At 43.0% G+C, this 24489-nt stretch overlaps 1 protein-coding gene across 5 annotated transcripts in view; it reads left to right on the top strand.

The window, feature by feature from the left end:
• The window catches only part of CADM2 (cell adhesion molecule 2), a 1574179-nt gene that overhangs the window by 1288349 nt on the left and 261341 nt on the right, over positions 1–24489 (top strand). For all 5 annotated transcript variants that reach the window (XM_033943857.1, XM_033943858.1, XM_033943855.1 and 2 more), the window contains 2 exons: positions 15159–15311; positions 19232–19369. In XM_033943857.1, coding sequence (XP_033799748.1) covers positions 15159–15311; positions 19232–19369 — 291 coding nt within the window. The remainder of the gene's footprint in view (positions 1–15158; positions 15312–19231; positions 19370–24489) is intronic.

Raw genomic sequence — 24489 nt, 5'->3', positions numbered from 1 at the left:
GGAGGGAAACCGCGTCCGCCTCATGTGAAGCCGGATCGAAAGGGGCGACCTCCCCTCCGCTCACCCTAATCTATCCTACCCCCCCTTCCCCCCCCCCCCGCACCTAGCCGATTGGCCCCCAAGGCTTCGGCCGATTTGTTATCGCTCCTCCCTATGTGGATCGGAGCTTGTTCTCAAATCGTGCACTCAGCACTTGGTGCTCAACCCCTTGGTCCGGAAAACAAAGACACTACACAAGCGTTTTCAACTAGTGTGGAATTTATTAGGCCGCAGCCATAACAGCACTATTACATCACAACTATCATCAATTGAGCAGAATAACCAATCAGGTATGACCACCACATGATCAGGTGCACAGCATATGCCTCTTCATCCTCTCCGAATCTGAGTTGCCGTAACAGCTTCCCCTGCTCGCTGGACCTATCCCGTTCAAGGATGTGTCCTCTCATCAGCAGTACGTTGCTGTGAAGATCAGGGCCTGGCCTCCCTGCCGTCCAAGCAAGGTGACATGCCCAATTTCCTAAGCAATGTAAAGGTGTATGTCGTTGACTCATATGCTGTGCTTACCCTCCACTACCCGGGATAGCGAAACCTCGCTTATCGCGGGTTCCCCCCAAGTGCTGTAGCTGCGGCCTATATGATACCCACTGCATGGGTATGCAAAGGTACTGATAACTTTTAGTACTGAATCGCCTCAGTGTAATGAACCTGGATATGCAAAGGTACTGATAACTTTTCGTAATGAATCGCCTCAGTGTAATGAAATATACGCAACCCACTGCACGGGTACAGCGCTCCAACTATATATGCCAAGGTACGGATAACTTCATCAACTGATATTTGCAAAACTTCATCAACTGATATTTGCAAAACTTCATCAACTGAAGGTCCTGCTAACAACTTCATTGTCTCAGCTTACTCAAGTTATATATGCAACCCACCATATATCTATGGCCCTATACTGATGAGCCTAGCCAATGTACCGAGGAGCACATGCTATGTACTGATAAGCCTAGCCAATGTAGAGCACATGCGATGTGCTGTACCGGGAGCACATGCAATGTGCTGATAAGCGTTGCCAATGTACCGGTGGCCGTGGAAGCCTCTGCTGTTAGAGCCGCTGATGTTGTATATTGCTGATATTGTGCTGCCGTAGAAGCTGGCGCTGCAGTTGAGGCCGTGGAAGCCTCTGCTGTTGTATATTGCTGATATTGTGCTGAAAATATGCAACCCACTGCACGGGTACTGCAAGCCTCTGCTGTTGTATATTGCTGATATTGTGCTGAAAATATGCAACCCACTGCATGGGTACTGCGCTCCAAATATATATGCAACCCACTGCACGGGTACTGCGCTCCAAATATATATATGCAACCCACTGCACGGGTACTGCGCTCCAAATATATATATGCAACCCACTGCACGGGTACTGCGCTCCCAATATATATGCAACCCACTGCACGGGTACTGTGCTCCAAATCTATATATGCAACCCACTGCACGGGTACTGCGCTCCAAATATATATGCAACCCACTGCACGGGTACTGCGCTCCAAATATATATGATATTGTGCTGAAAATATGCAACCCACTGCACGGGTACTGCGCTCCAAATATATATGCAACCCACTGCACGGGTACTGCACTCCAAATATATATATGCAACCCACTGCACGGGTACTGCGCTCCAAATATATATGCAACCCACTGCACGGGTACTGCGCTCCAAATATATATATGCAACCCACTGCACGGGTACTGCGCTCCAAATATATATATGCAACCCACTGCACGGGTACTGCGCTCCAACTATATATATGCAACCCACGGGTACTGCGCTCCCAATATATATGCAACCCACTGCACGGGTACTTCGCTCCAAATCTATATATGCAACCCACTGCACGGGTACTGCGCTCCAAATATATATGCAACCCACTGCATGGGTAGTGCCGTGGAAGCCTCTGCTGTGATAAGCCTGTGATAAGCCTAGCCAATGTAGAGCATTTGTGATGTGCTGATAAGCGTTGCCAATGTACCGAGGAGCCATGCAATGTGCTGATAAGCGTTGCCAATGCTGTTAGAGCCGCTGATGTTGTATATTGCTGATATTGTGCTGCCGTAGAAGCTGGCGCTGCAGATGAGGCAGTGGAAGCCTCTGCTGTTGTATATTGCTGATATTGTGCTGCCGTAGAAGCTGCCGCTGCAGTTGAGGCCGCGGAAGCCTCTGCTGTGATAAGCCTAGCCAATGTAGAGCATTTGCGATGTGCTGATAAGCGTTGCCAATGTACCGAGGTGCTGAACGCCTAGCAACTGTATGTGCTGATAAGCCTAGCCAATGTACACAAGCCTAGCCAATGCACCGAGGAGCAAATGCAATGTGCTGATAGGCCGTATAGATAAGCCTAGCAAATGTACGGGGGAGCAAATGCAATATGCTGATAAGCCTAGCCTAGCCAATGCACATTCAATGTACTGATAGGCCTAGCCAATGTAGAGAGGAGCATATCTAATGTACTGATACAGAGGAGCATATCCAATGTACTGATACAGAGGAGCATATCCAATGTACTGATAAGCCTAGCCAATGTACAGAGGAGCATCACCCATGCACCGATACAGAGGAGCATATCCAATGTACTGATAAGCTTAGCCAATTGTACATAGGAGCACAGGAAATGTGCTGATAAGCCTAGCCATTGTACAGAGGAGCATATCCAATGTACTGATAAGCCTAGCCTGTGTGTAGTCGGTCTGGAAGTAATGCAAACCGTAAGGGAGGCATCGGACATAATGTCCCGTAGATGCTGTTGAGGTAAAGTAAACTCTCCTTCTGAAGGTCTTATAAAATCCCCTATGTAAGTCGTTAAATGGATAAAGCAAAGTAGGTCCCTTAAGGGTCCCTTAAGGTAAATTAATATAATTTGTGAATTAAGCGAAAGTAGACCCCTTAGGTAAATTAATATAATTTGTGAATTTAAAGCCAGAATCTAGCCAACTTCCTTGTCAATTCGTTTGATTTAGGACCCAGCTTCTATCCCTTTATAACTTTCATATAACCAATGTAAAATTGTTCTATCTGTAGCCGATATGTGAGCACGCCGATTCCATCTATATCCCTCTAAAGCCCTGTCCCTTCATGCATCGAACTTACCTCCCAGATGCTGATTATCGTACTGCCGCTGATTGCGAGTACAGGATTCCAGATGTCAGCTGTTGTGGTCTCTGGTAATGAGGTCGTAAGCAAGAAAGTATGAATAGACTGTGTGGGAAAGAAAACCGTTAATACCTGAGGTGTGCAGGAAGTGAGGCTAATGGAGCTCGTATAGCGTCCTCGTATAATGGGCCCGCAAAGGTCCAGAAAGAAAATTTAAGGAAGCCCCGTCAGATAACCCAGTAATGCTGTAACGGCCTCCTCCTTACCTCCACGCGAAAAGAAGATAAAGTGATACCATTGTAAAATGCCTGGATCTCGGTTGTAGGATTCATGGAAGACGAAACCACCCAACTACCTGTGCTCCCGTATGTAGCAAGTGTTGTACAGTAGTACGCATCAGAGCCGTGAATCGAAGTCTAAGGGCCGGACCTGTGAATGTAAGTCCCCGCCGAGTGGATCTCGGGAGATCCTATCCAAGGCTAAGCCATTTGCCCTATGCAGCTACAGTAGCTGCCGTATGTCAATGACTAATCAATGGACGAATACAGGATGTCCGGGGCAGTACAAGGGGAGATGAGAGAGACTTGTGTAGCGGTGACGAAGAGGGAAATGAGATTGCAAGATCAAGGGGAACCAAGAAGGTTAGGATGCACCTATGGCGGGAGTCGTGTGTGTAGGGCTTGATGTATCTTGCCCGTAGCTTGCGGCCGGTAAAGAACCCGCTAATAACGAGCATGGCTATCGTTTGTTGTACCGTGGATCGTAACTTGCGCCGAGAAGCGAATGGAGTAGGGTGGGACCAATAAGCATGGCATGTACAAGAAACCGAGAGGCCTCCAACTTGTGGCTTGAGTGATTGGGAGGTTAAGTTATATATAGCAGAAACGTATTAAGGAGAACCCCTGTTCTCAATCATTAAGTCGGAGAAGTCCTGCAGATGTACAGTATATAATTAGATATTCTGATAATAGAAGATAGATGTAATGGCAGACGTTGCTTTAAATATTATATGTAAGAGCTTATGCATGTGATTTTCATGTAATCCGCTTAAGTTTTAAGCGGAATAGCAATTTAAAAATAATAACTATCTAGAAGTATGAATATCTTGTAACCAAGTTATATTCTTTTTAGTTCTATGTCCTTAACGAACATAACTTTTCTAACTGCAGAAGAAACAAAACACAACAGTGATCCCATTATTTAAAAGAAAGAGAGCGATTAATTGTTGAGCCAAAGTACTTTTGGCATATAATCATTTTCAACAATATATCGAGTTAAGGATGGTTGCAATAAAAAAAAAATTTAGATTATTCAGATTTATCAAGTTCATTGCAGGAGGCAGTAACCGGCACTTTTTGTAACACCGTATGGTGTATACTTGAATGTTTGCATTTCATTTACAGACATAAATGAGAAGGTTGCTTACAAGGGACTTTGTTAAATATTATGGCAGCTTAGTGAATAATATTTTTTCATGTATATTTTGAAACAATTAAGTAAGGCCTCGATTCTGAAAGCAGTACAGTAATAAGTCAAGGGAACATTAATTTAATATACTATTCAATTTTCCACAAAACTTTCATCATTAGGAAATAGCTTAGGACTTCTTGAATTCTCAAAGCCCTGGGAATGATGTCACTTTTGCAGTATTTCCCAGATTTGGGTGCTCAAATTTAGGTGCATTCCTAAGAAGCATGTACGCGGCAGAAGACTGGCCGCACAGCCAAAAACCGGCCGCGCCGGGGCCAGTAGGTGGCCGCCGCTCCAGGCCGAAGACCACCCCGATCTGATCCCATTGGCAAAGCTTAGTCTACCACTGTGTCACATTAATTTAATTTTTACTAAGACAGATTTCCAGAAAATAACTTTCACATTGATTTTAAACAAGTTTGCAGGGCTTTTTCTAATTTGCTAGCAGGCTGTTTTCTCCTACTCCTTCAGGCTATCTGTTCAGTGAGAAGCAGAACTGCGACCTGGCGTCAGAGATTTATTTCCTCACTTTCTATATTGCCAATAATTAATCCCAAGCCTTTCCACTTAGCTTGCAAACCATGCCAATGAGCCACTAAGCCAGCTCCATGTTTTAAAAGCTCCCGGGCGGCTGGGACCCCACGATGGGCCCCGGCGGAGCCCGCAGCAGGCTGGCCGCACAGCCAAAACCGGCCGCGGCGGGGCCAGTAAGTGGCCGCCGCTCCAGGCCGAAGACCGCGCCCGGGCGGCTGGGACCCAGCGATGGGCCCCGTCGGAGCCCGCAGCAGACCGGCCGCACAGACAAAACCGGCTGCGCCGGGGCCAGTAGGTGGCCGCCGCTCCAGGCCGAAGACCGCTCCCGGGCGGCTGGGACCCAGCGATGGGCCCCGTCGGAGCCCTCAGCAGACTGGCCGCACAGCCAAAACCGGCTGCGCTGGGGCCAGTAGGTGTACGCCGTTCCAGGCCGAAGACCAGGCCCAGGAGGCTGGGACCCAGCGATGGGCCCAGTCGGAGCCCGCAGCCGCGCGGGCCGCCGAAGGACGGAGACCCCAATTCCCCCATCTCCCAACCGCCGGACGCATTGGGCCACCCCCCCAGTCCGGCGTATCGACCGGCCGGCCACGCGCACCGCCCAGCCACGCCGGAGATTCCTTCTGGCGTGTGCGGCGGCCCCCCTGAGACTCGGAGGGCTCTGGCAGGCGGCAGAATCAAAAGGGGGAGTCAGGGGTGTGCCACGCGACTCACGTTCCGCGTGCCTCCGTAGGCGTGAGTGAGCCAGCGACATCAGTGAGAGACCCACCCGCCAACTAGGAGTCATGCAAAGCTCGGGGATTGCGGCCGGCCGCGTGTGCAGCGGCCTAACGTCTCAGCCCACCCTCGCGCGTGACTCCGTAGGAGAGAGTGCACGCTGGTAGGAGAGTGAGCCGCCTCGCCCCAGGGGTTCAGTTCCGCGATGTGCGTGGGGGAGACAAACCTGCCGATTAGGAGACATGCAGAAATGTCTCCCACGATCTCCCTTCCGCTCCCAATGGGTCGGGCCCACACTCGCTCACTGGAGACAAGAGCCGGAAGCGCCCATGAGGACGCCCTACCAGCTTCTAGCTCCGCGGGAGCACTCTAGTAAGGTAAGAGGCAAACAAAATGTTTCTGTAGTGGGGTGAGGAAGGGAAACCGCGTCCGCCTCATGTGAAGCCGGATCGAAAGGGGCGACCTCCCCTCCGCTCACCCTAATCTATCCTACCCCCCCTTCCCCCCCCCCGCACCTAGCCGATTGGCCCCCAAGGCTTCGGCCGATTTGTTATCGCTCCTCCCTATGTGGTTCGGAGCTTGTTCTTTCTTATCACTATATATGCTGCTCATTTTGGGTTTTTTTTACCACAATCTTACACTTCCAGCCAACACATATTCACATCACATTTAGTCAGAAATTCTTCGATGATGCTCTGTAATTGTTCTGTCTATAGTATTGTTTTCACTCTTTTGTGGTCTTCTACTTTTTTTTTAAATATCTTTATTCATTTTTAATACTTTCATTAAGTGAATACAAGAAAAATACATTTTATACTTTATACATCACTTAAAATCCTTAGAATATATAATAAGATCAACACATTTTCCCATCAAAAATTATTATATAGCTATTGATGAAGTATATTCATAACCTTCCAAAAGTGCAAATGTCATATTTTTCATCTTTATAAAGAAATAGTAAGCACCTATATAAATATTTAATTATTCAAAACCCAAATCAATCCAACCCACCCACCCGATCATTCAATAAAAAAACAACAAAGAAAAATCCACCCCCCCTCCCTCTGGATGTGCATTTGATATAACAACAAATTCAAAACTATAATAAATCTACAAACGACATCAATGGGCCCCATATTAATTTAAAAATTTTTATATTTCCCAACAAATCAGCATTCATTTTCTCATATTTATAATTTAAACATAAATTTGCCCACCAGAATGTGAAATTTAAACGGTCCCAATTTTTCCAGTTTCTCATAATTAATTGTATAGCTGTACCTGTCATAATTAAAAACAATCGCCTCCTATATTTATCTAGGGGATCTTTAACATACAATATAGTCCCACAAATCACAACTTCATAAGATAAAGGAATCTCAGAATCTAAAATATTATTAATATGTCCCCAAATCGACTTCCAAAAACTCAGAATCAGAATTGTGGTCTTCACATCACTGCTGCGACATCTTGTGGTACCTTTTAGGCTCACTTTTCCCACAGCGTCTTTTTTTCTGCGGACTAGGCAGTCACGCTTATTCAGCAACGCGCAACCTGTAAGTTTTCCTTTATTTCCTCTACTTCTTCCAATTTATATGATCTTTCATTCCCTCACTCATATGTGGTCCTAGCACATTTACTAATATGGTTTCCTTAACAGATTTCTTTGTAATTCTGTTACCACTTCATGGGTCTCATATTTACTTACCGGCTTTCTCCATTCATCAGGACAATCTTCTGGAGTCACCGTGCCTTCTCCCCTAGCAGTTTTCAGCCCTTTTTATGACCCCCATTTTTAGGCAGATCAATCATAGCTCAATCACACGGTCTCATCGCACTTACCCCCTCTTTTACTAAGGTGCGCTAACCGATTAGCGCACGCTAAGCGCTAATGCATCCATGGGCTAACATGCACGCGTTAGCATTTAGCATGCACTAAATCGATTAGCGCACATTAGTAAAAGAGGACCCTTGTCTATGTTTTGGCACGCAAGCTTTGTGGGTTGTCCCTGAGTCATGAGCATGTCACATTGGTTCCTTTTTCCTCCTTAACGTTTCATTCCTGTAGGACACAGGTGTCAAAGTCGGTCCTCGAGGGCCGCAATCCAGTCGGGTTTTCAGGATTTCCCCAGTGAATATGCATGAGATCTATTAGCATACAATGAAAGCAGTGCATACAAATTGATCTCATGCATATTCATTGGGGAAATCCTGAAAACCCAGCATATCATCCTTTGTGGTCACTAGTATCTCACAGTACACTCGTAACAGCATTTCTGGTCCCTCATCTGCCATATTTCATTGCTCATCTCAATTCGCACAAGCATCTCTGGTGCCATTTGTCACCTTGTCATCCACTTTGTAGTCACTATCATATCTAGTTTTTGCACCTTGTTAGCCATCATTTTTACTTGGTATAATTCCTTCCCTAGCCTGCACTGCAGTCACATTTTAATTTTTCGCCTACATCCATTTCTATTTCTTCTTTTTCTTAAACATATTATTTATGTTCATACACCCTCACAGGACCCCAGAAGAAGGTCTTTTCTGACCGAAACACGGACCGTGTCAGATCTATACCACAACTGAACTACTGTGTATTTTTGTTTTTGTTTTTGGACTGCACCCTGTACATTCAAATCTTCTGAATAAAGTTTGGATCAAGTTTGATTCCACTGATAACACCCTTTTCCTCAGAGCAAACTCCATTTACCACAGCCCTATGTCTCCTTTTACTTAACCCGTTTTTAACCCAGTTAGGGCCCATACTGAGGGCACGCAGTTTATTTATCAGCCACTTATGTGGAACTATGTCAAAGGCTTTGTTAAAATTCATGTTCGCATCTCCTATCATATTCAACCTTTTGGTCACCCAGTGAAAAAATAAATGAATCAGATTTGTCTGATAAGATTTACTCTAGTAATCCATGCTGCCTCGAGTCCTGCTGTCCATTTGATTCTAGAAACCGCACAATCCTCTGCTTAAGAATGGTTTCCATTAGTTGACTCACCACTGAGGTCAGTCTAACAGGCCTGTAATTCCCAACCTCCTCCTTACTTCTGCTCTTGTGCAGAGGCACCATATTCGCCCTTCTCCAGTCCTTCGGGATTACTTCAGACTTTTGAAAAGTTTAGACAATGGAGCCACCAAAACCTCTCTGAGTTCCTTGAGTATCCTCGGATGTATCCCAAAGACCCCTTCACTTTGTCTAGTTTTAATTTAGCTATCTCCTCACAAATAACAGTCTTCTAAGAATCTGTCTTGGTCTACTACTCATCCATTCCCATTTCTATTTGTTTTCTGCAGTTCTACCCCTGCCCTTCATCTTTGATCAGAGAAAAAGAAATAATTGTTAAGCAATTCAGCTTTATCCTTATCAACCTCTAAATAGTCAGGAAAATGTGGCATAGTGGTTAGAGCTACAGCCTCAGCACCCTGAGGTTGTGAGTTCAAACCCTGAACTGCTCCTTGTGACCCTGGGTAAGTCACTTAATTCTTAACTGCCCCAGGTACATTAGATAGGCTGTGAGACCACGAGGACAGATAGGGAAAATGCTTGAGTACCTGATTGTAAACCACTTAATACACCATGTCGTTTTGCGCTTCCTCCTATCGCTTACATAACTTTACCTGCTGTCAACCTAGTCAATATAATCTTGCTTAGTGTTACATTAGGAGATTCATAAAATGGAGGTGAAAATGCTGAAGAAAAAATTGTGTGTACTGGAACTAGTGTAAAAAACTGGAGATTTTTTAAAATGTAAATATGTATTCCTTTTGCAAAATGGGGAATACACCTATAGGTTTTGTCTCACACAAATCATTCCCAACCACGCCCCCTTAAATCTCTGCATGATGTGGAATCTCCATGTGTAAATAGCAGCTTTCTGAAATCACTATTAGCGCATGTATTCAGCCGACCTCTGTAAATGCTACAATTTACTCAGACAAGCTTGTAAAATAATCCCCATTATTTGCCATTTTTGTTTATGTAGCTTTTTATTTTGGAGTTGAAGAATCATGCAAACATGTTCATTAGCAATTTGCACATAGCAAAATTACACATGGAAAATGGCACAATGAGGCAGTTTTCTGCAAACCTTAATTGTGCCTCAAGGAGAACTGAAATGAGAGTCTGTGGTGTTGTGTGGAGTATGCCACAAAATATATGTCATTGAACTCATTTGAATAATAATTAAATGACTTGGCATCTAGAGAAAAATTTCCTGCGATAACCAGTTTATTTCTGCAAGCAGACTCACAGGCTACTGTGTTTGTTTCATTGAGATATGAGTTTCGCCTTTCTCTGTGTATTTGACAAAGGATGCTCAAGATCTTGCAGAAGCCATATATCTTCTTTACCTTTTCTAAATTAAGAAATTATGGAGGTTATTTTAAAAAGGGCTGTATGACATCATGCATCTAAATGGTGGCATTTACACATGGAAATGGAATACATATATGAATGCCAATTTTCAGTGCCAGTATTTTTACACAGATATGCCATGGGATGTATAGATTTAAAAGAGGAGGGGGACTTATGGTCCAAGAAAATATGCGTTTTCCTGCACATTGCTGTATGTACTCATATTTTATAAAAGGCTCTGCTTTCAGAGAGTCCTTTATAAAATACCCAGGAAACTGGGAATGTCCAGTTTTGGCTTAATATTGTATACAAAATGGTGCTTATAATCTCCTAAGGTGCTTAAATTTAGGTGCTCAGCTTTTTGTTTTAATATTGGACCCAACATTTGTATACAGTATTACTCTTTTGGCATTTTACTCTTTGTGAACTCTTCAGGCATCTTTGTGAGGAACTAGCTAAACTAAAAGTAGAAAAAGCGATGGGGCTATAGGCCAGATGGTGTACAAGTGAGGTACTGAAGAAACTTAGGGAAGTTCTGGTAGCTCCGCTGACTCACCTTTTCAACGAGTCTAGAGTTAGGAGTGGTACCGGAGGACTGGAGAAGGGCTGATGTAGTCCCTCTCCTCAATAGTGGAAGTAAGGAAGAAGTAGGGAATTACAGGCTGATAGTCTGATTTCTGTAGTAAACAAATTAATGGAAACACTTTTAAAACAGAAAATAGTCAAGTTTCTAGAATCCTGTGGATTACAAAACTGGAGGCAACATGGATTCACTAGAGGTAGGTCTTGTCAGAAAATCTGATCAATTTCTTTGGGTGACCAGAGAATTAGATAGAGGATGTGCGCTAGATGTGATATATTTAGATTTTAGCAAAGCCTTTGACAATGTTCCAGTCAGGTGTCTAATAAATAAACTGAGTGCCCTCAGTATGGGCCTCAAAGTGACAAACTGGGTGAGGAACTGGTTGAGTGGAAGGCGACAAACATTAGTAATACATGGAGATTGCTCTGAGGTAAGAGATGTTACCAGTGGTGTGCTTCAATATTCCGTTCTTGGGCCTGTTCTTTTTAACATTTTTGTAAGCGATATTGCTGAAGTTCTGTTGGGTAAGATTTGCCTCTTTGTGGATGATACCAAAATCTGTAATAGAGTAGAAACCCTTGATGGTGTGAACAACATGAGAAATGACCTAGCGAAGCTTGAAGAATGGTCTGTAATTTGACAGTTAAGATTTAATGCAATGAAATGCACAGTCATGCATTTGGGCTACAAAACCCCAAGGAAATGGTGCAGTTTAGGGGGTGAAGAACTTTTGTGCACATAAGAGGAGTGGGACCTGGCTGTGATAGTAGGTAATGATCTTAAGGTGGTCAAACAGGTTGAAAAGGTAATAGTGAAAGCTAGAAGGATGCTAGGATGCATAGGGAGAGGTATGGCAAGTAAGAAAAAGAAGGTATTGATGCCCCTGTATAAAATTCTGGTGAGACCTCAGTTAGAATATTATGTACAATTCTGGAGACCACACTTTCAAAAAGATATAAATAGGATGGAGTTGGTTCAGAGGAAGGCTACTAAAATGGTGGGTGACAGGTCAATCGCACGTGAGACAAAGACGTGCTGACAATACTGCCCAGACAATCGCACGCAGAACGTGAGCATGAGATTTAAACAGTATTTTAAAGCGCTCTGAGGGGGGTCGTGGGGGAGGGAACCCCCCCACTTTACTTAGAAATGTTGGTGCTCCTGTTGGTGGTGGGGGGGGACCCCCCATTACAGAGGAAGGGGAATGCACATTAATGTCCTCTAAGATCAACCTTGGGATTTACAGCTACTCCCAGGGCTGTTTAGATTACTTAAAGGTATTCATTTTGTATAGTTCTCCACTTCAGGGGTATGCAACCTATAGCCCATAGGTTGAGGGTGGTCTGCCATTGAATTTTATTTGGTACACCAGACCATTGTAACTATATACAGAAAACACCATTAACTAGACATTTTGATGATTTAAATATTGTATTTTGAAACTGTTTTCAGAATAACCACTCTAGCAGTTTGTGTCTATCATTTTTAGCTAACTTTATACTTATTTATCACAGAAGGTCAGTGGAGTTATGTGAATTTCTGTTTTTGACATTTCATAATGTTGCAGCTTGCTAGGGGATAGTACTTTGAATGGATTTTCATGTGGGTTTTCAGTGCTACTAGTCCCTTAATTCTGCGTATAACCCCCTTTTGGTCACCTATAGAGAATTATCCCTTAAAGCCAGATTCTTGATAAGCCGCCAAAAATTAGTCAGCAGCAAGTGCCTAGATCGCACCTACCAGCTACTAACTTAAGAGTTTTAATTGGTTCTAAGTGGTCTGATAATTGGTTGTGCTATTAAAAAAAACAATTAAAACCTTGTCAAAACAAAAAATTAGGTGATGCTAGGCAACCTCCGGGACTGGCACCTAGGTTCATGGCGCCTAGCATCACCTAGTGGCTTTGAAGCCGAGAAGTGGGCGTGTTTAGGGTGTGGGACCATGCTACTGCTTTACTAGGCGATGCTAGCCACAATTCTGGAAGGACCCTAGGCTCTGGAATTATAGGCCTGTAAAACCCTGGCTTACATTTCCCACGCCTAGAATCCTTGCTAGGCGCCGGTATCCCTGATTCTGAAAGCAGCACCTGCCTGTGACTGACATGCGGCAGGCGCTCCTTACAAAATCAGCCCCTTAATGCCTAAATGTTAGCATCATTCACATGCTAAGAATATAGAATACAAGCACTCACACGCATGAATGTTACATTCAGCAGTATTCTAGAATGTGAATGCACAGGTCTCATAAATAGAAATGAAAAGGGGATTTATAGGGGAAGGTGGATGGACGGATCCCACACTTACATGTGTAACTTAATGAATACTATAAGTTATCTGCTAAAATGCAACATTTATGTGCCCACATTTATATCTGCCTTTTATATGGCATTAGTGATAGTTGCTAAGGAGAGATTTTGTCAAGGTGTGGTAAAATTTTGCCTTTTACTGCACCTTGATTCACCACAGGATTCTGCAGCTTGCAGGATCCCAGTACCAGAGGGTGCTGAATCCCAGGGTAAGAGAATAACACTGCTTACGAGCCACCTTGCAAGCATCATTATTCCTGCAGCCTGGGAGTATTGGATCGCAAAGTTATGGCCCAGTGCTCCCTGGTCTGATGGTCTGGGTACTCTCCATGACTTAAGCCCTCCCCCAAACACAAGGCCCACCTATACCCCATAGGAGCTACCTTTAAAAATCATTGGTGGTCCTTGGGGAGTTCATTGATGGTTTGGGGGGGTCTTCAGGCAGGAGCGATACCCAGTCACTCATATCCAGTTCATATACTGACTTAAAAAAGATACCCTAGCAGAAGTATTGCTTAATTACAAGTGATAGTTGTGCCATTGTGTATCCAGCACCTTCACAGTGGACTAGGCAGAAGCTACTGGGCATCACTCCTGCTTGAACACTCCCCCAGACAACCAATGATTTTTAAAGTTATCTCCTATGGGGAGTGAGAGGGCCTTGTGCAAGAGGGATTTAAGTCAAGGAGGGACTGGAAGAATCTAGATTTTCAAGCCTAGTAGCATCAGCCATGGCGGCTTGATGCTCTTGGATGGTAAAATAACCCCAACAAAAAGCTGAGGTTATTTTTGGTGGATTTTGGGCCTAAAGTGACTTGCAGTGTTTTACTGGGGTATTTACATAGTAATCAGTTGCAAAACATGCATTTTCACATTTTGCATCTCATTACTATATAATCTGTGGCAACTTAAATATTGCCTCGGTTTTTATTCAAGTGGTGGGAGGGCTACTGAAGTCATGCAAGGGCCAATTCATATCTAGACTCTTGATACCTTATAATACACAACGCTCTCTTCGCTCTTCCAACCAGAATCTTCTTTCAGTACCTTCCCTAAAAATCATTGGTACAAGAAGGGCCGACATTTTTTCGGTGACAGGTCCCCTATGGTGGAACGCCCTTCCCCAATACATTCGTAATGAAAAAGATATTTTATTATTTAAAAAACTTTTAAAATCTTATTTATTTAGAGATGCTTTTAATGTTTAAAGTATAATAAATTTAAAATTGCTGAGGTTATTACTCCCCTTTACCTATTGTTATTTCCTTATTCTACCCCAAACAAAAATTGTAACTTTCATCTTTTCCTTCCCAACTGTATGTTTGTTCAAGTTAAATGTTCTTTTGTTAAAATGTTAACCCCTTTTTACTTGATATATTTTTGCTATGTACATCGCTTAGTGATTATAATAGGCGATTAATCAAATTGTGTTAATAAACTTGATAAACTTGATAAACTTGATAATTGATGCAATTTAAAGGCCTAACATTACTTAATGAATTCCCCTCTAAATGTAGACATGGAAATGCTGACTTATGTTCTATTCTATAAAGTAATTTGGGCACCTAAATGCTATTACAAAATTTGCACACAGGGCTCAGCAATTTGGCACCCAAGTTTGGGTGACCTTTATATAATTGCTCCCCCATCTATTTAAGCACCCCTAATGAAAATCAACATATAACCTTAAATGAATATTTATCCGTTTAAAGTTATGTTTGCTGTTTATGTGGCACTGCTTGGAGAGGCAAATTATCTGTTTGGCAACTGAATATTTTCACTTTAAGTAATATCTTTTTGTCTAGATCTGGAATGAATCTACACATATAACTTCAGCTATTTAGTAATTTGAATGTCCAAAATTATACGTAAAGCTAGTCCATTAAAAAAACAAATAAACAAACAACCTGTTAAGCAGAAGTATTTTTGAATATTGGTCAATATATCATATGCATATAATTGTGCAGACTTATTTATTTCAATGTTGCATTAAGAGAGTTTTTAAAATTGTTTTTTCTCTTTCAGCCTTGAGGGACAACAGAATTGAGCTGTCTCGGGCTTCTTGGCATGAGCTAAGCATCAGCATCAGTGATGTATCTCTGTCGGACGAAGGGCAATACACCTGTTCTTTATTTACTATGCCTGTCAAAACTTCCAAGGCTTTCCTCACAGTTCTGGGTAAGTATAAATAGCACAGAATACCAATATAGTTGACTTTTGAAACCATAATGAATGCAAGTTTGCCCAGCAACAGCATGCAGTAGGTACAGGGGAGGAGGAGGAGAAAGTTGTGCTCGCCGTATGAGATGAATGCACAGCACAATTGTTTCACTTCCTGAAGAATACCCAGATATACGCTGATTTCCCTAAAATTCTTTGATTCTAACCAATTTATGTGAACATGCCTACAAGCAATAGCACAGTTGAGGGTCCAGAGTGTTGGCTTTTCCCCCTTTGAACAACTTTGAAAGGATTTTCTTCTTCTACAACTATCACAGATACTTCACAAATGACTAGCTTCAAATTTCATAAGAATTTCTTATTTCTAGCTCTGGATTGGTTACCAAGCCCAGTAGCCCATTCTCACAGTGGCCAATCCAGGTCTCTAGTACCTGCCAAAAACCCAAGAAGTAGCAATATTCCATGCTACCGATCCAGGGCAAGCAGTGGCTTCCCCCATGACTTTCTCAATAACAGACTATGGACTTTTCCTCCAGGAACTTGTCCAAACCTTTCTTAAAACCAGCTACATTATCCGCTCTTACCACAACCGCTGGCAACACGTTCCAGAGCTTAACTATTTTCTAAGTGAAAAAATATTTCCTCCTATTGGTTTTAAAAGTATTTCCCTGTAACTTCTTCGAGTGTCCCCTAGTTTTTGTAATTTATGAGGGATGAAAAATCCATCCACTTGTACCCGTTTTACTTCACTCAGGATTTTGTAGACTTCAATCATATCTCCCATCAGCAGTCTCTTTTCCAAACTGAAGAGCCCTAACCTTTGTTGTCTTTCCTCATACGAGAGGAGTTCCATCCTCTTTATCATCTTGGTCGCTCTTCTTTGAACCTTTTCTAGTGCCACAATATCTTTCTTGAGTTTGGGAGACCAGAATTGAACACAGTACTACAGATGAGGTCGCACCATGGAGCAATACACGGGCATTATAACTTTCTTAGTCTTGTTAACCATCCCTTTTTAATAATTCCCAGCAGACTGTTTGCTTTCTTGGCCGCCGCCACACATTGGATGGAAGTTTCATCGTATTGTCTACAATGATACCCAGATCCTTTTCTTGGATGCTAATCCCCAAGGAGGACCCTAGCATCCGGTAACTGTGATTCAAGTTATTCTTCCCAATGTGCATCACTTTGCACTGGCCACATTAAATTTCATCTGCCATTTGGACGCCCAGTCTTCCAATTTCCTAAGGTCCGCCTCCAATTTTTCACAATCCGCATGCATTTTAACAACTTTGAACATTTTAGTGTTATCTGCAAATTTAATCACCTCACTCGTCATTCCAATTTCCAGATCATTTATATATATAGAGAATGACACGGTGACAAAATTCATCACCGTTCCCGTCCCCGCGGATAACTGCGGGAAACCAACTTCATGTCATTCTTTAAGGAGAGAGGGAAGAATCAGAGTATAATTGGGCACAACCACTGACTCGCAAGCTTTGCTTTGAAGAATGCTGGTGTAGAAGGACCGAGGTTGAAATAGACACTAGAAAATGACATGGGATTATTTCCCGCAGTTATCCGCGGGGACGGGAACAGTGATGAATTTTTTCACCGTGTCATTCTCTAATATATACCCAGTCTTACCTATAATGGTGGTTAATAAAGAATAGTGTTTTCCCCTAAATCAGAGTAAGCACTGCTCTGCCACAAAATCTTAGATGGAATCTTGGGTGTTATGTTCATAGTAATCAATAGGCTTTGATTCTCTGCTATCCCCCTTGACATCACAGAGCCCTTTGTTTTAGCTGTAACTATACAGAGAAAAAAATAAACCATACAAGAGTTAACCATTGGATGCAAAATGTTTTTCACTCATAGTCATCCTCTCACAGCCAATTAAACACAAACGATATTTATGGTGCAATAAGGCCACAGCTTTATTTCCATTAATATTTAAGATAACAATAATTTTCAATAACTGAACAAATAAATTAATAGCCCCTTCCAGCCTATTAGTATTCATAAATTAATACTGACCAGATGGTCAGTCAATTTTTATATCTCGTATCTAAAGTCCAAGCCTTCCTAAACTCCTGTGATTATGCAAGGCAGTTCAGGCCCCTTAATTTTAGCAATATCTCTGGTCTCCCACAGTAAAACCATAGAACCCATTTCATTCCTGTATCACATTCCAAAACTCATTACTTTCCGCTGGACCTCTAAAGGGCTCATATCTCCCATCACCAAGCTGTGACAAAACTAATTCCCTTTAATCACTTAGAACCCAGGACATGGAGGGTGGGTAGGATAAACACCACCCCCAATGGTAAAAAAAAACAAAACCCTAGTAAATAAAACCTGCCGGATTGCCCTAAAACAACTGGCCACTATTTATTTATTTGATTTTCTATACCATTCTCTCCAGGGATCTCAGAATGGTTTATATGAATTTATTCAGGTAATGTGCCTGGGGCAATGGGGGATTAAGTGGCTTGCCTAAGGTCACAAGGAGCAGGATGGGTTTGAACCCACAACCTCAGGGTGCTGAGGCTATAGCTTTAACCAGTACGCCACACACTCCCCCGTGGATCAATCACTCACCTCTTCCCTATGTACTGCCCAAGCAAGCATGGCTCTTCATTCTTCTATGCGGACCTACATTACTCTGCACCTGCAGTAATCTGATGCTACTTTTTTTTGTCTTCGGACCTTGCACTATTGAATAGCAAAAGATATAAGATGCACCAAATGTCTTATGGCAAGAAAGAGCTTTCGCACTGGCACCTCTGGGTTTTCATCTTTGATCTGCCGTATCCGGCTCCCTGTATTTCCCTAGTGCTTCCTGTCTACCTCTTGTTATTGAGTTTTTACTTGTTCATTACCCTGTTGCCTCTGAAGGAGCTGCTCTTTTTTCCCCAAGGTTCCACCAACATGAGAAAATGCTGGGTTCACCGAGATGCCTGGGAAGCAGTCTCAGCTTCAAGCTTTATGTGATTCAGCAACCCAATTAACTGTGATTGCTGTAGTTCATTCAAAGCACACCTGTGTACCTAACAGCTTATAAGATTTTCCTGATTGATTTTTCTTGTTTGTCCCTGAACTTGACTTAGTTTAGATAGAGGAAGGCAGACAGTGCAAGTTAATACTGTAATTCAAACCTGTAATAATAAAGCTAATCCAGGTAGATGCTTTTTTTTTCTTCTAGTCCTAAATCTTTTTTATTGTTTTGTTTTACTTAAACACAGTTGCGTTATACAAAAATATTCATAAACTTAAGGCTCCTTTTACTAAGGTGCGCTAGCGTTTTTAGTGCACGCACAAGATTAGCATATGCTATAGTGCGCGCTAGCCGAAAAATTACCGCCTGCTTAAAAGGAGACAGTAGCGGCTAGTGCACGTGGCAAATTAGCGCGCACTATTCTGTGCGTTAAGGCCCTAACGCACCTTTGTAAAAGGAGCCCTAAGTGATGGGGCAGGGTCTGTCTGTCTTCAAGCCTAATAAAGAGTCATGCAGGTTTTGAAATAGTTGTAGAATATTTGACAAAGCTGCTGATAAGCCAATAACCTCAATTTTGTTGATGTTTCGGTTAATTCTGTTCTGTGAGGTATATAATTATACCCTTTTGCTTACTCTGAAACAATTCCCAAAGCTTGTAGGCAGCGTTGAAGCTCTTGTTTTAGGGAAGTTTACTTAATTCTTAAAAAAACACTTCTGGAATTGCAAATCCACCTTTTAACCTTTTAGTTTTTTGGGTTTTTTTGTTTTGTTTTATGATCCATTATCATACAATATAGATGAATAGAGGTTTATTGTTTTCTTGGAGATATGATTTAAAAAATTGTATTGTCTACAGGGTGGGGTGGTTTTAGTGTGATCAGAGGGTACAATCTTACAACATATGTTCTCCTAGGTGTCCCTCAAAAGCCACAGATAACTGGATTTTCATCGCCAATTACGGAAGGAACCGTGGTCAAACTATTGTGCTCATCCTCTGGAAGCAAACCTCCAGCTGATCTCAGATGGTTCAAGAATGGTCAGGAAATTAAAGGTAACCAAGACTTTCATAAAAACTCGTATGCTGCATAGCAGAGAGCAACTTACACGATCCAGAAAAATATATGCACATGCATTTTCATTTGTATTTCTAACCATATGGTGGCATAATTAGGGCTTCAGATTTTTAAGTTTCTCTAATCAACAGTAATTAAAACATCCCCAGCTCTAAAATTAAAAAAAATAGCACTTCCTCTAGCAATTCAACTCTTATCCGTTTGCCTACTTTGGATATTCCACTCTATTTTTCCATATAGAGAACTGCTAAAGTGTACAAATCCACCTGTGCTGTGAAATCAGTCCTAAACACCAAGCTTTGTACACTCAAATAACTCATAATTAGCTGGAAAACAAATGCCTTAACAATTTAAATGCGCCTAAACAGAAGTCCTAGTCATAATTTACGTATATTGCTACCTTCAGGTGAAAGCAACTTTTATTTTCATTTAAAAGGTTTATATCTTCTGTAAAACTTGTGTGAAACTAGGTACAGATGATCACCTCTTGCAAACGTCCACATAGGTTCAACATATCCCCAAAATTGCAAGCAAGCATAGATTTCTCTAGTCAAGAGGTTTCCAAACCTGTGCTCCACTTGGAAACTCCCAGCTCAGTGGTGTAATGAGAGAAGGAGGTGCCCAAGGCCGTGGCGCCCAGCTTCACCATGCTGAGCACACTTACCCCATGCACTCTTCCTCGTTGTGTGCGCCACCCCTACCTCTTCAAAATCTTCGGAAGCAGAACACAGCATCTCCTAGCAGCTGCTCGCACTGACCAGGAAATGACATCAGAAGGAGAGATGAAGCAGGCATGAGCAGTAGCTAGGGGATGCTGTTCATTGCCACTGAAGATTTTAAAGAGGTGGGTGGACAGAGAGGAGGGAAGGTGCCGGCTCCCCCACCAAGACACAGCCTGGGGCGGACAGCCCCTCATTACGCCACTGTCCCATCCATAAGATAAATGAAAGCAATGTAGGTGAGTTTATCTCATGCATACTTATAACAGATCTTCTGAAACTCAGATAAGCAGGGATCCTTCAGGACTTTAGTCATTCTCCAGTGGTCCCAAAAGCAAATATAATGATGCTATTTCAAACCTGTTCTAGAGATATAAACAGGATAGAGTTGGTCCAGGGGAAGGCTACTAAAATGGTTGATGGTCTATGTCATAAGGGGACTGAGTTAAAGATATCAATATGTATACTTTGGAGGAAAGATGGGAAAGGGTAGATATGATAGGGACGTTTAAATACCTGTGTGGCATAAATACATATGAGGTGAGTCTCAGTTGAATGGAAACTCCAGAGTAGAGAGCTACACGGGAATAGGGGCAATAGGGATCCTGTGGGTATTCTTTCCAGGTCCTCAGGAATCCTGCAAGGATCCCCTCCAGACTCACAGGGATCCCGATGGGATGTGTATACTATGTTCAGGGATCCCACAGGTGTGGTACCTTCTTCTGGTGTCAGGTCCTATTCACCCACACTCACTCACTTTTTTCAGGCCACTAGCAGTGTTCCTTCCTCTACGCTGCTAACGGATGACCCAGAAACCTTCCTGCTGGTGTGTTTTGTGTCAGAGGGAAGACTTCCGGATTAGCTGTCGTTAACATGGAGGAGCAAAGGAACACTGCCATTGGCCTGAAGAAATAGGCTGGTAAGACATTGCATTGGCTGGAGTGGGTGGGAAAGAGTTGATGTACAGGCTGGGGGGGAGTTGAAACGGGAGGAAAGAGATGCCACATAGGCTAGGGCAGGGTCGGCATCCTGCGGCTCTTCTCCCATGGCCCCCCAGACCTACCAAAATACCCGGTGGTCCAGCGGGACTCTTTATGGTAGCCTCCTCACGGCTGTCTTCTAAAATGGCTGCCATGACTTCTTGTGATACTACAGGAAATGCTATGAGCATCTACAAAAAGTTGTAGCAGTCATTTTAGAAGGCAGCCTTGAGGAGACAAGAGCGAAAGGGCTGAGTTCCTGCCTCAAAGATCCATGCTGGACCACCAGATACCTCGGTAGAGCCAGGAGGGGGAGGGGCTACCATGAGAGGGTCATGCTCCTGCCCCGGAGATCCCCTCCCTTGCTGAATCCAATACCCAGGTAGGCCCTTGGGGAGAGGGGGAATCATGGGTTGGGAGGTAGATCAAAAGGTTGGGGCCTGGAGAAGGGGGAAAGAGCCTTGGCTATGGTTTGGGGGGAGAAGGGATGACAAGTACAGAAACCTGCAAGGGGTTGGATGGCAGAAAGAGGGGAGAGAAGCTAAACCTTGGGGAAGGAAGAGAGTGAGAGTCCAGAAAGGGATTATCTCAACCCCCCTTCTCCCCCCATTGTGGCCCTTTGTAAATCTTGGGAAAATTATTGGACATGGTGGTGGAAAGGAGGAAGAAATATTGGATGTTGTGGTAAAGAGAGAAGAGTGGGACAGATGGAAAGTGATGCAAGAGGGAGGAATGTTGGACATGGTGGGAGAAATGTGGCATGGGGCTGGAGAGGGGTGATTGAAGGAGAAATGTTGGGTATGGGGCTAGTAGGGAGGGGCAAAAGATACTGCACAAGGACCAGAGGATGAGAGAGGGAGAAATGTTGTATGTGTCTATTGAGAGGGTAAGAGAGGTGCACCCTGAATCCCTCTCTCTATATATTCCCACTCCCTTTATAGCAAAGAGTGGAATGAGAGAGAGAAAGATGGGGACAGGGAGAGAGAGGGAGACATGTTGCACATGGGGATGGAGCAGAAAAGAAGAAATGCTGTGCAGGAGTGGGAAGGGGGAAAAAGGAGATTGATCCTGGATAGGAGTGAGGATCTTGTACAATGGGAGGGAGGGAAGAGAGAAATGCTGGACTATGGATCGCATGATTGGATTTTAAGTATTTTCCGCGTGTTCCCTCAGTTAACTGCGGGGACAAGGCCATTCACCGATCCACGGGGTGGTGAGTGGCCTTGTCCCCGTACCTGCAGTGACCAGGTTTTTTTGTCCCCATTTCGGTGGCAAAAGTCACCGTGTCAATCTCTATTACTGATTTCACTTTCAGAAGAACTTCCTTGTACCATACTCCGCTGCTATCACAGCACTGCATTTTTCAGTTTTGTGTCTAGTATATCGGGGGATCTCTGCAGCAACTGAAAAAAAAAGACTTTTCCAGTATATTGAAAGAGTACGTTAAGCTTCTTCCACTTTAATAGAACTACTTGTTTAAACCCTAGCATGAAAGCCATACCAAACTGAGCATAATCTATTCAGAAGCAGCATTTATCAGAGAATTTATATTCCAGAGTTATGTGCAGGCAGTAGGAAGCCAAGTTTCATGATCTCTGAGATATTGCTAGGCAACCTACATATATATATATATATATATATAAAAAAAAGTGAAACCAGCTTAGTCTATCCAAGGTTCTGTTTTAATAAAACTCAAGTTATGAACATTTTCTTTAGGTTGTCTTCCCCTACCCAGTGGGACTTAGCATATTTTGTAAAAGTGAACTGTTCTGCAGTTTCCTTTCCTCTGATTAGCTCACATAGGATATGTATGATCTCAACAGACTCTCTTCCTATTGAAATTCATTCTAGACCTTCATTAGGTCAACATGACGAGGTGTTTTTTTTTTTTTGCCTACAAAAGCAAAGTCTCTGAGCAATGGGAACGACTGCATTGAGAACATGAGACATCCAGCACTTCAGGAAGCAGCTGTTGACCAAGCATGTTTCTGTAGACCCATAAAGTCACTTCGGTTTGCATAATAGATCCCTAAATTAAAACACAACTAATTTCTATAGGCAGAAATAATGGATGCGCAGTCATCATGCTATATGATAGCTCAATGCTATATTATGGAATTTTAACAAGTGAAAGGAATTCCTTGGTTTTGATTAAGAAAGGAGCGTGTATGTTTTTCAGCTCTTCAGTAGGGAAGGATCCAGCATTCTTACCTTTACCTGACCAATATTTTAGCATTCATCGTGTATTGAAAGAAAAAGCCAATTTGTCTGTTGGGTGACATTACACTGCATGTCAGACTAATATCTTAAGTTCTTAAAATTCCAAAGAAATTAGTTAAGGAATGTTGCTGCAATGTTTGACAAAGTTAGACAAGTTTCTGCTGAACAAGGACGTATGCTGGTAGGGCTAGTCTCAGTTAGGGCGCTGGTCTTTCAACAAAGGGCCACCGTGTGAGCGGACTGCTGGGCATGATGGACCACTGGTCTGAATCAGCAGTGGCAATTCTTATGTTCTTATATTCTTATACATGTCCTAACTTAGGCAGAAACTGTACCTTTTATATCTCTGATGGAGATACTAAGTTACCTATATGCTCTTCTAAATTAAATTGAAATAATCACTTTTTTGCACTAATGGCTGCCACTATGTGGCCTGACAGATCAGATTTTATAGAGCTGAATTTACCAGAGCCTTTAATGTGCATATACTGTATATACTCAAATATAAACTAAGATTTTTGAGCCAGAAAAATGGCCCCAAAATGGCGGTCTCTGTTTATATTCGGGTCCTCAAGTCTGCGCAATCCCCCCCCCCCCACCCGGACCTGTTGCAGACCTACCGCATGCCTGCCTTAAGCCCTGGTAGTCCAGCGCTGAGTCAGGACAGGAGCGATCCTTCCAGTGTCCTGACCCAGCCAACCATTAACTACCCCGCTTCTCTCCTGAACCCCTCTCCAGCATACCTTTTGAACCTTGGTGGTCTAGCAGAGAACTGGGGAGGAGCGATTTTTCTTCACTCCTGCCCCTTGCGGAGCCACAATCAGAAATGGCTGCCAAGTTCCCAGGGCAGTCTTGTGAGGCCATGAGTACTTCCCCAGAAACTTGCACAGCCATTTCTAATCATGGCTCTGCCCGGCTCTAAGTAGACCATCTGAGTTGGACGTCACTTCTACTAAGTGGACCATCAGAGGTGTCATTTGGAAATTTAAAATTTTCCACGTGGTTCATACACCACAATCATAGGTAACTTTAGCCACCTGCTTGATTTTTATTTTTTTTAGAAAGATTTTAATCAAAATTTAATAATGAAAACTTCAATTATAAGTTTGTACTTACCTGCTTAGTAGAAATTGGCAAGGGTAATTACCAGTGAGCCTAAAATATTAGCACACATGCACA

This window comes from Geotrypetes seraphini, chromosome 4 (assembly GCF_902459505.1).
Source record: "Geotrypetes seraphini chromosome 4, aGeoSer1.1, whole genome shotgun sequence".
Lineage (NCBI taxonomy): Eukaryota > Metazoa > Chordata > Amphibia > Gymnophiona > Dermophiidae > Geotrypetes > Geotrypetes seraphini.
This window is presented reverse-complemented; position numbering and strand designations above follow the sequence as displayed.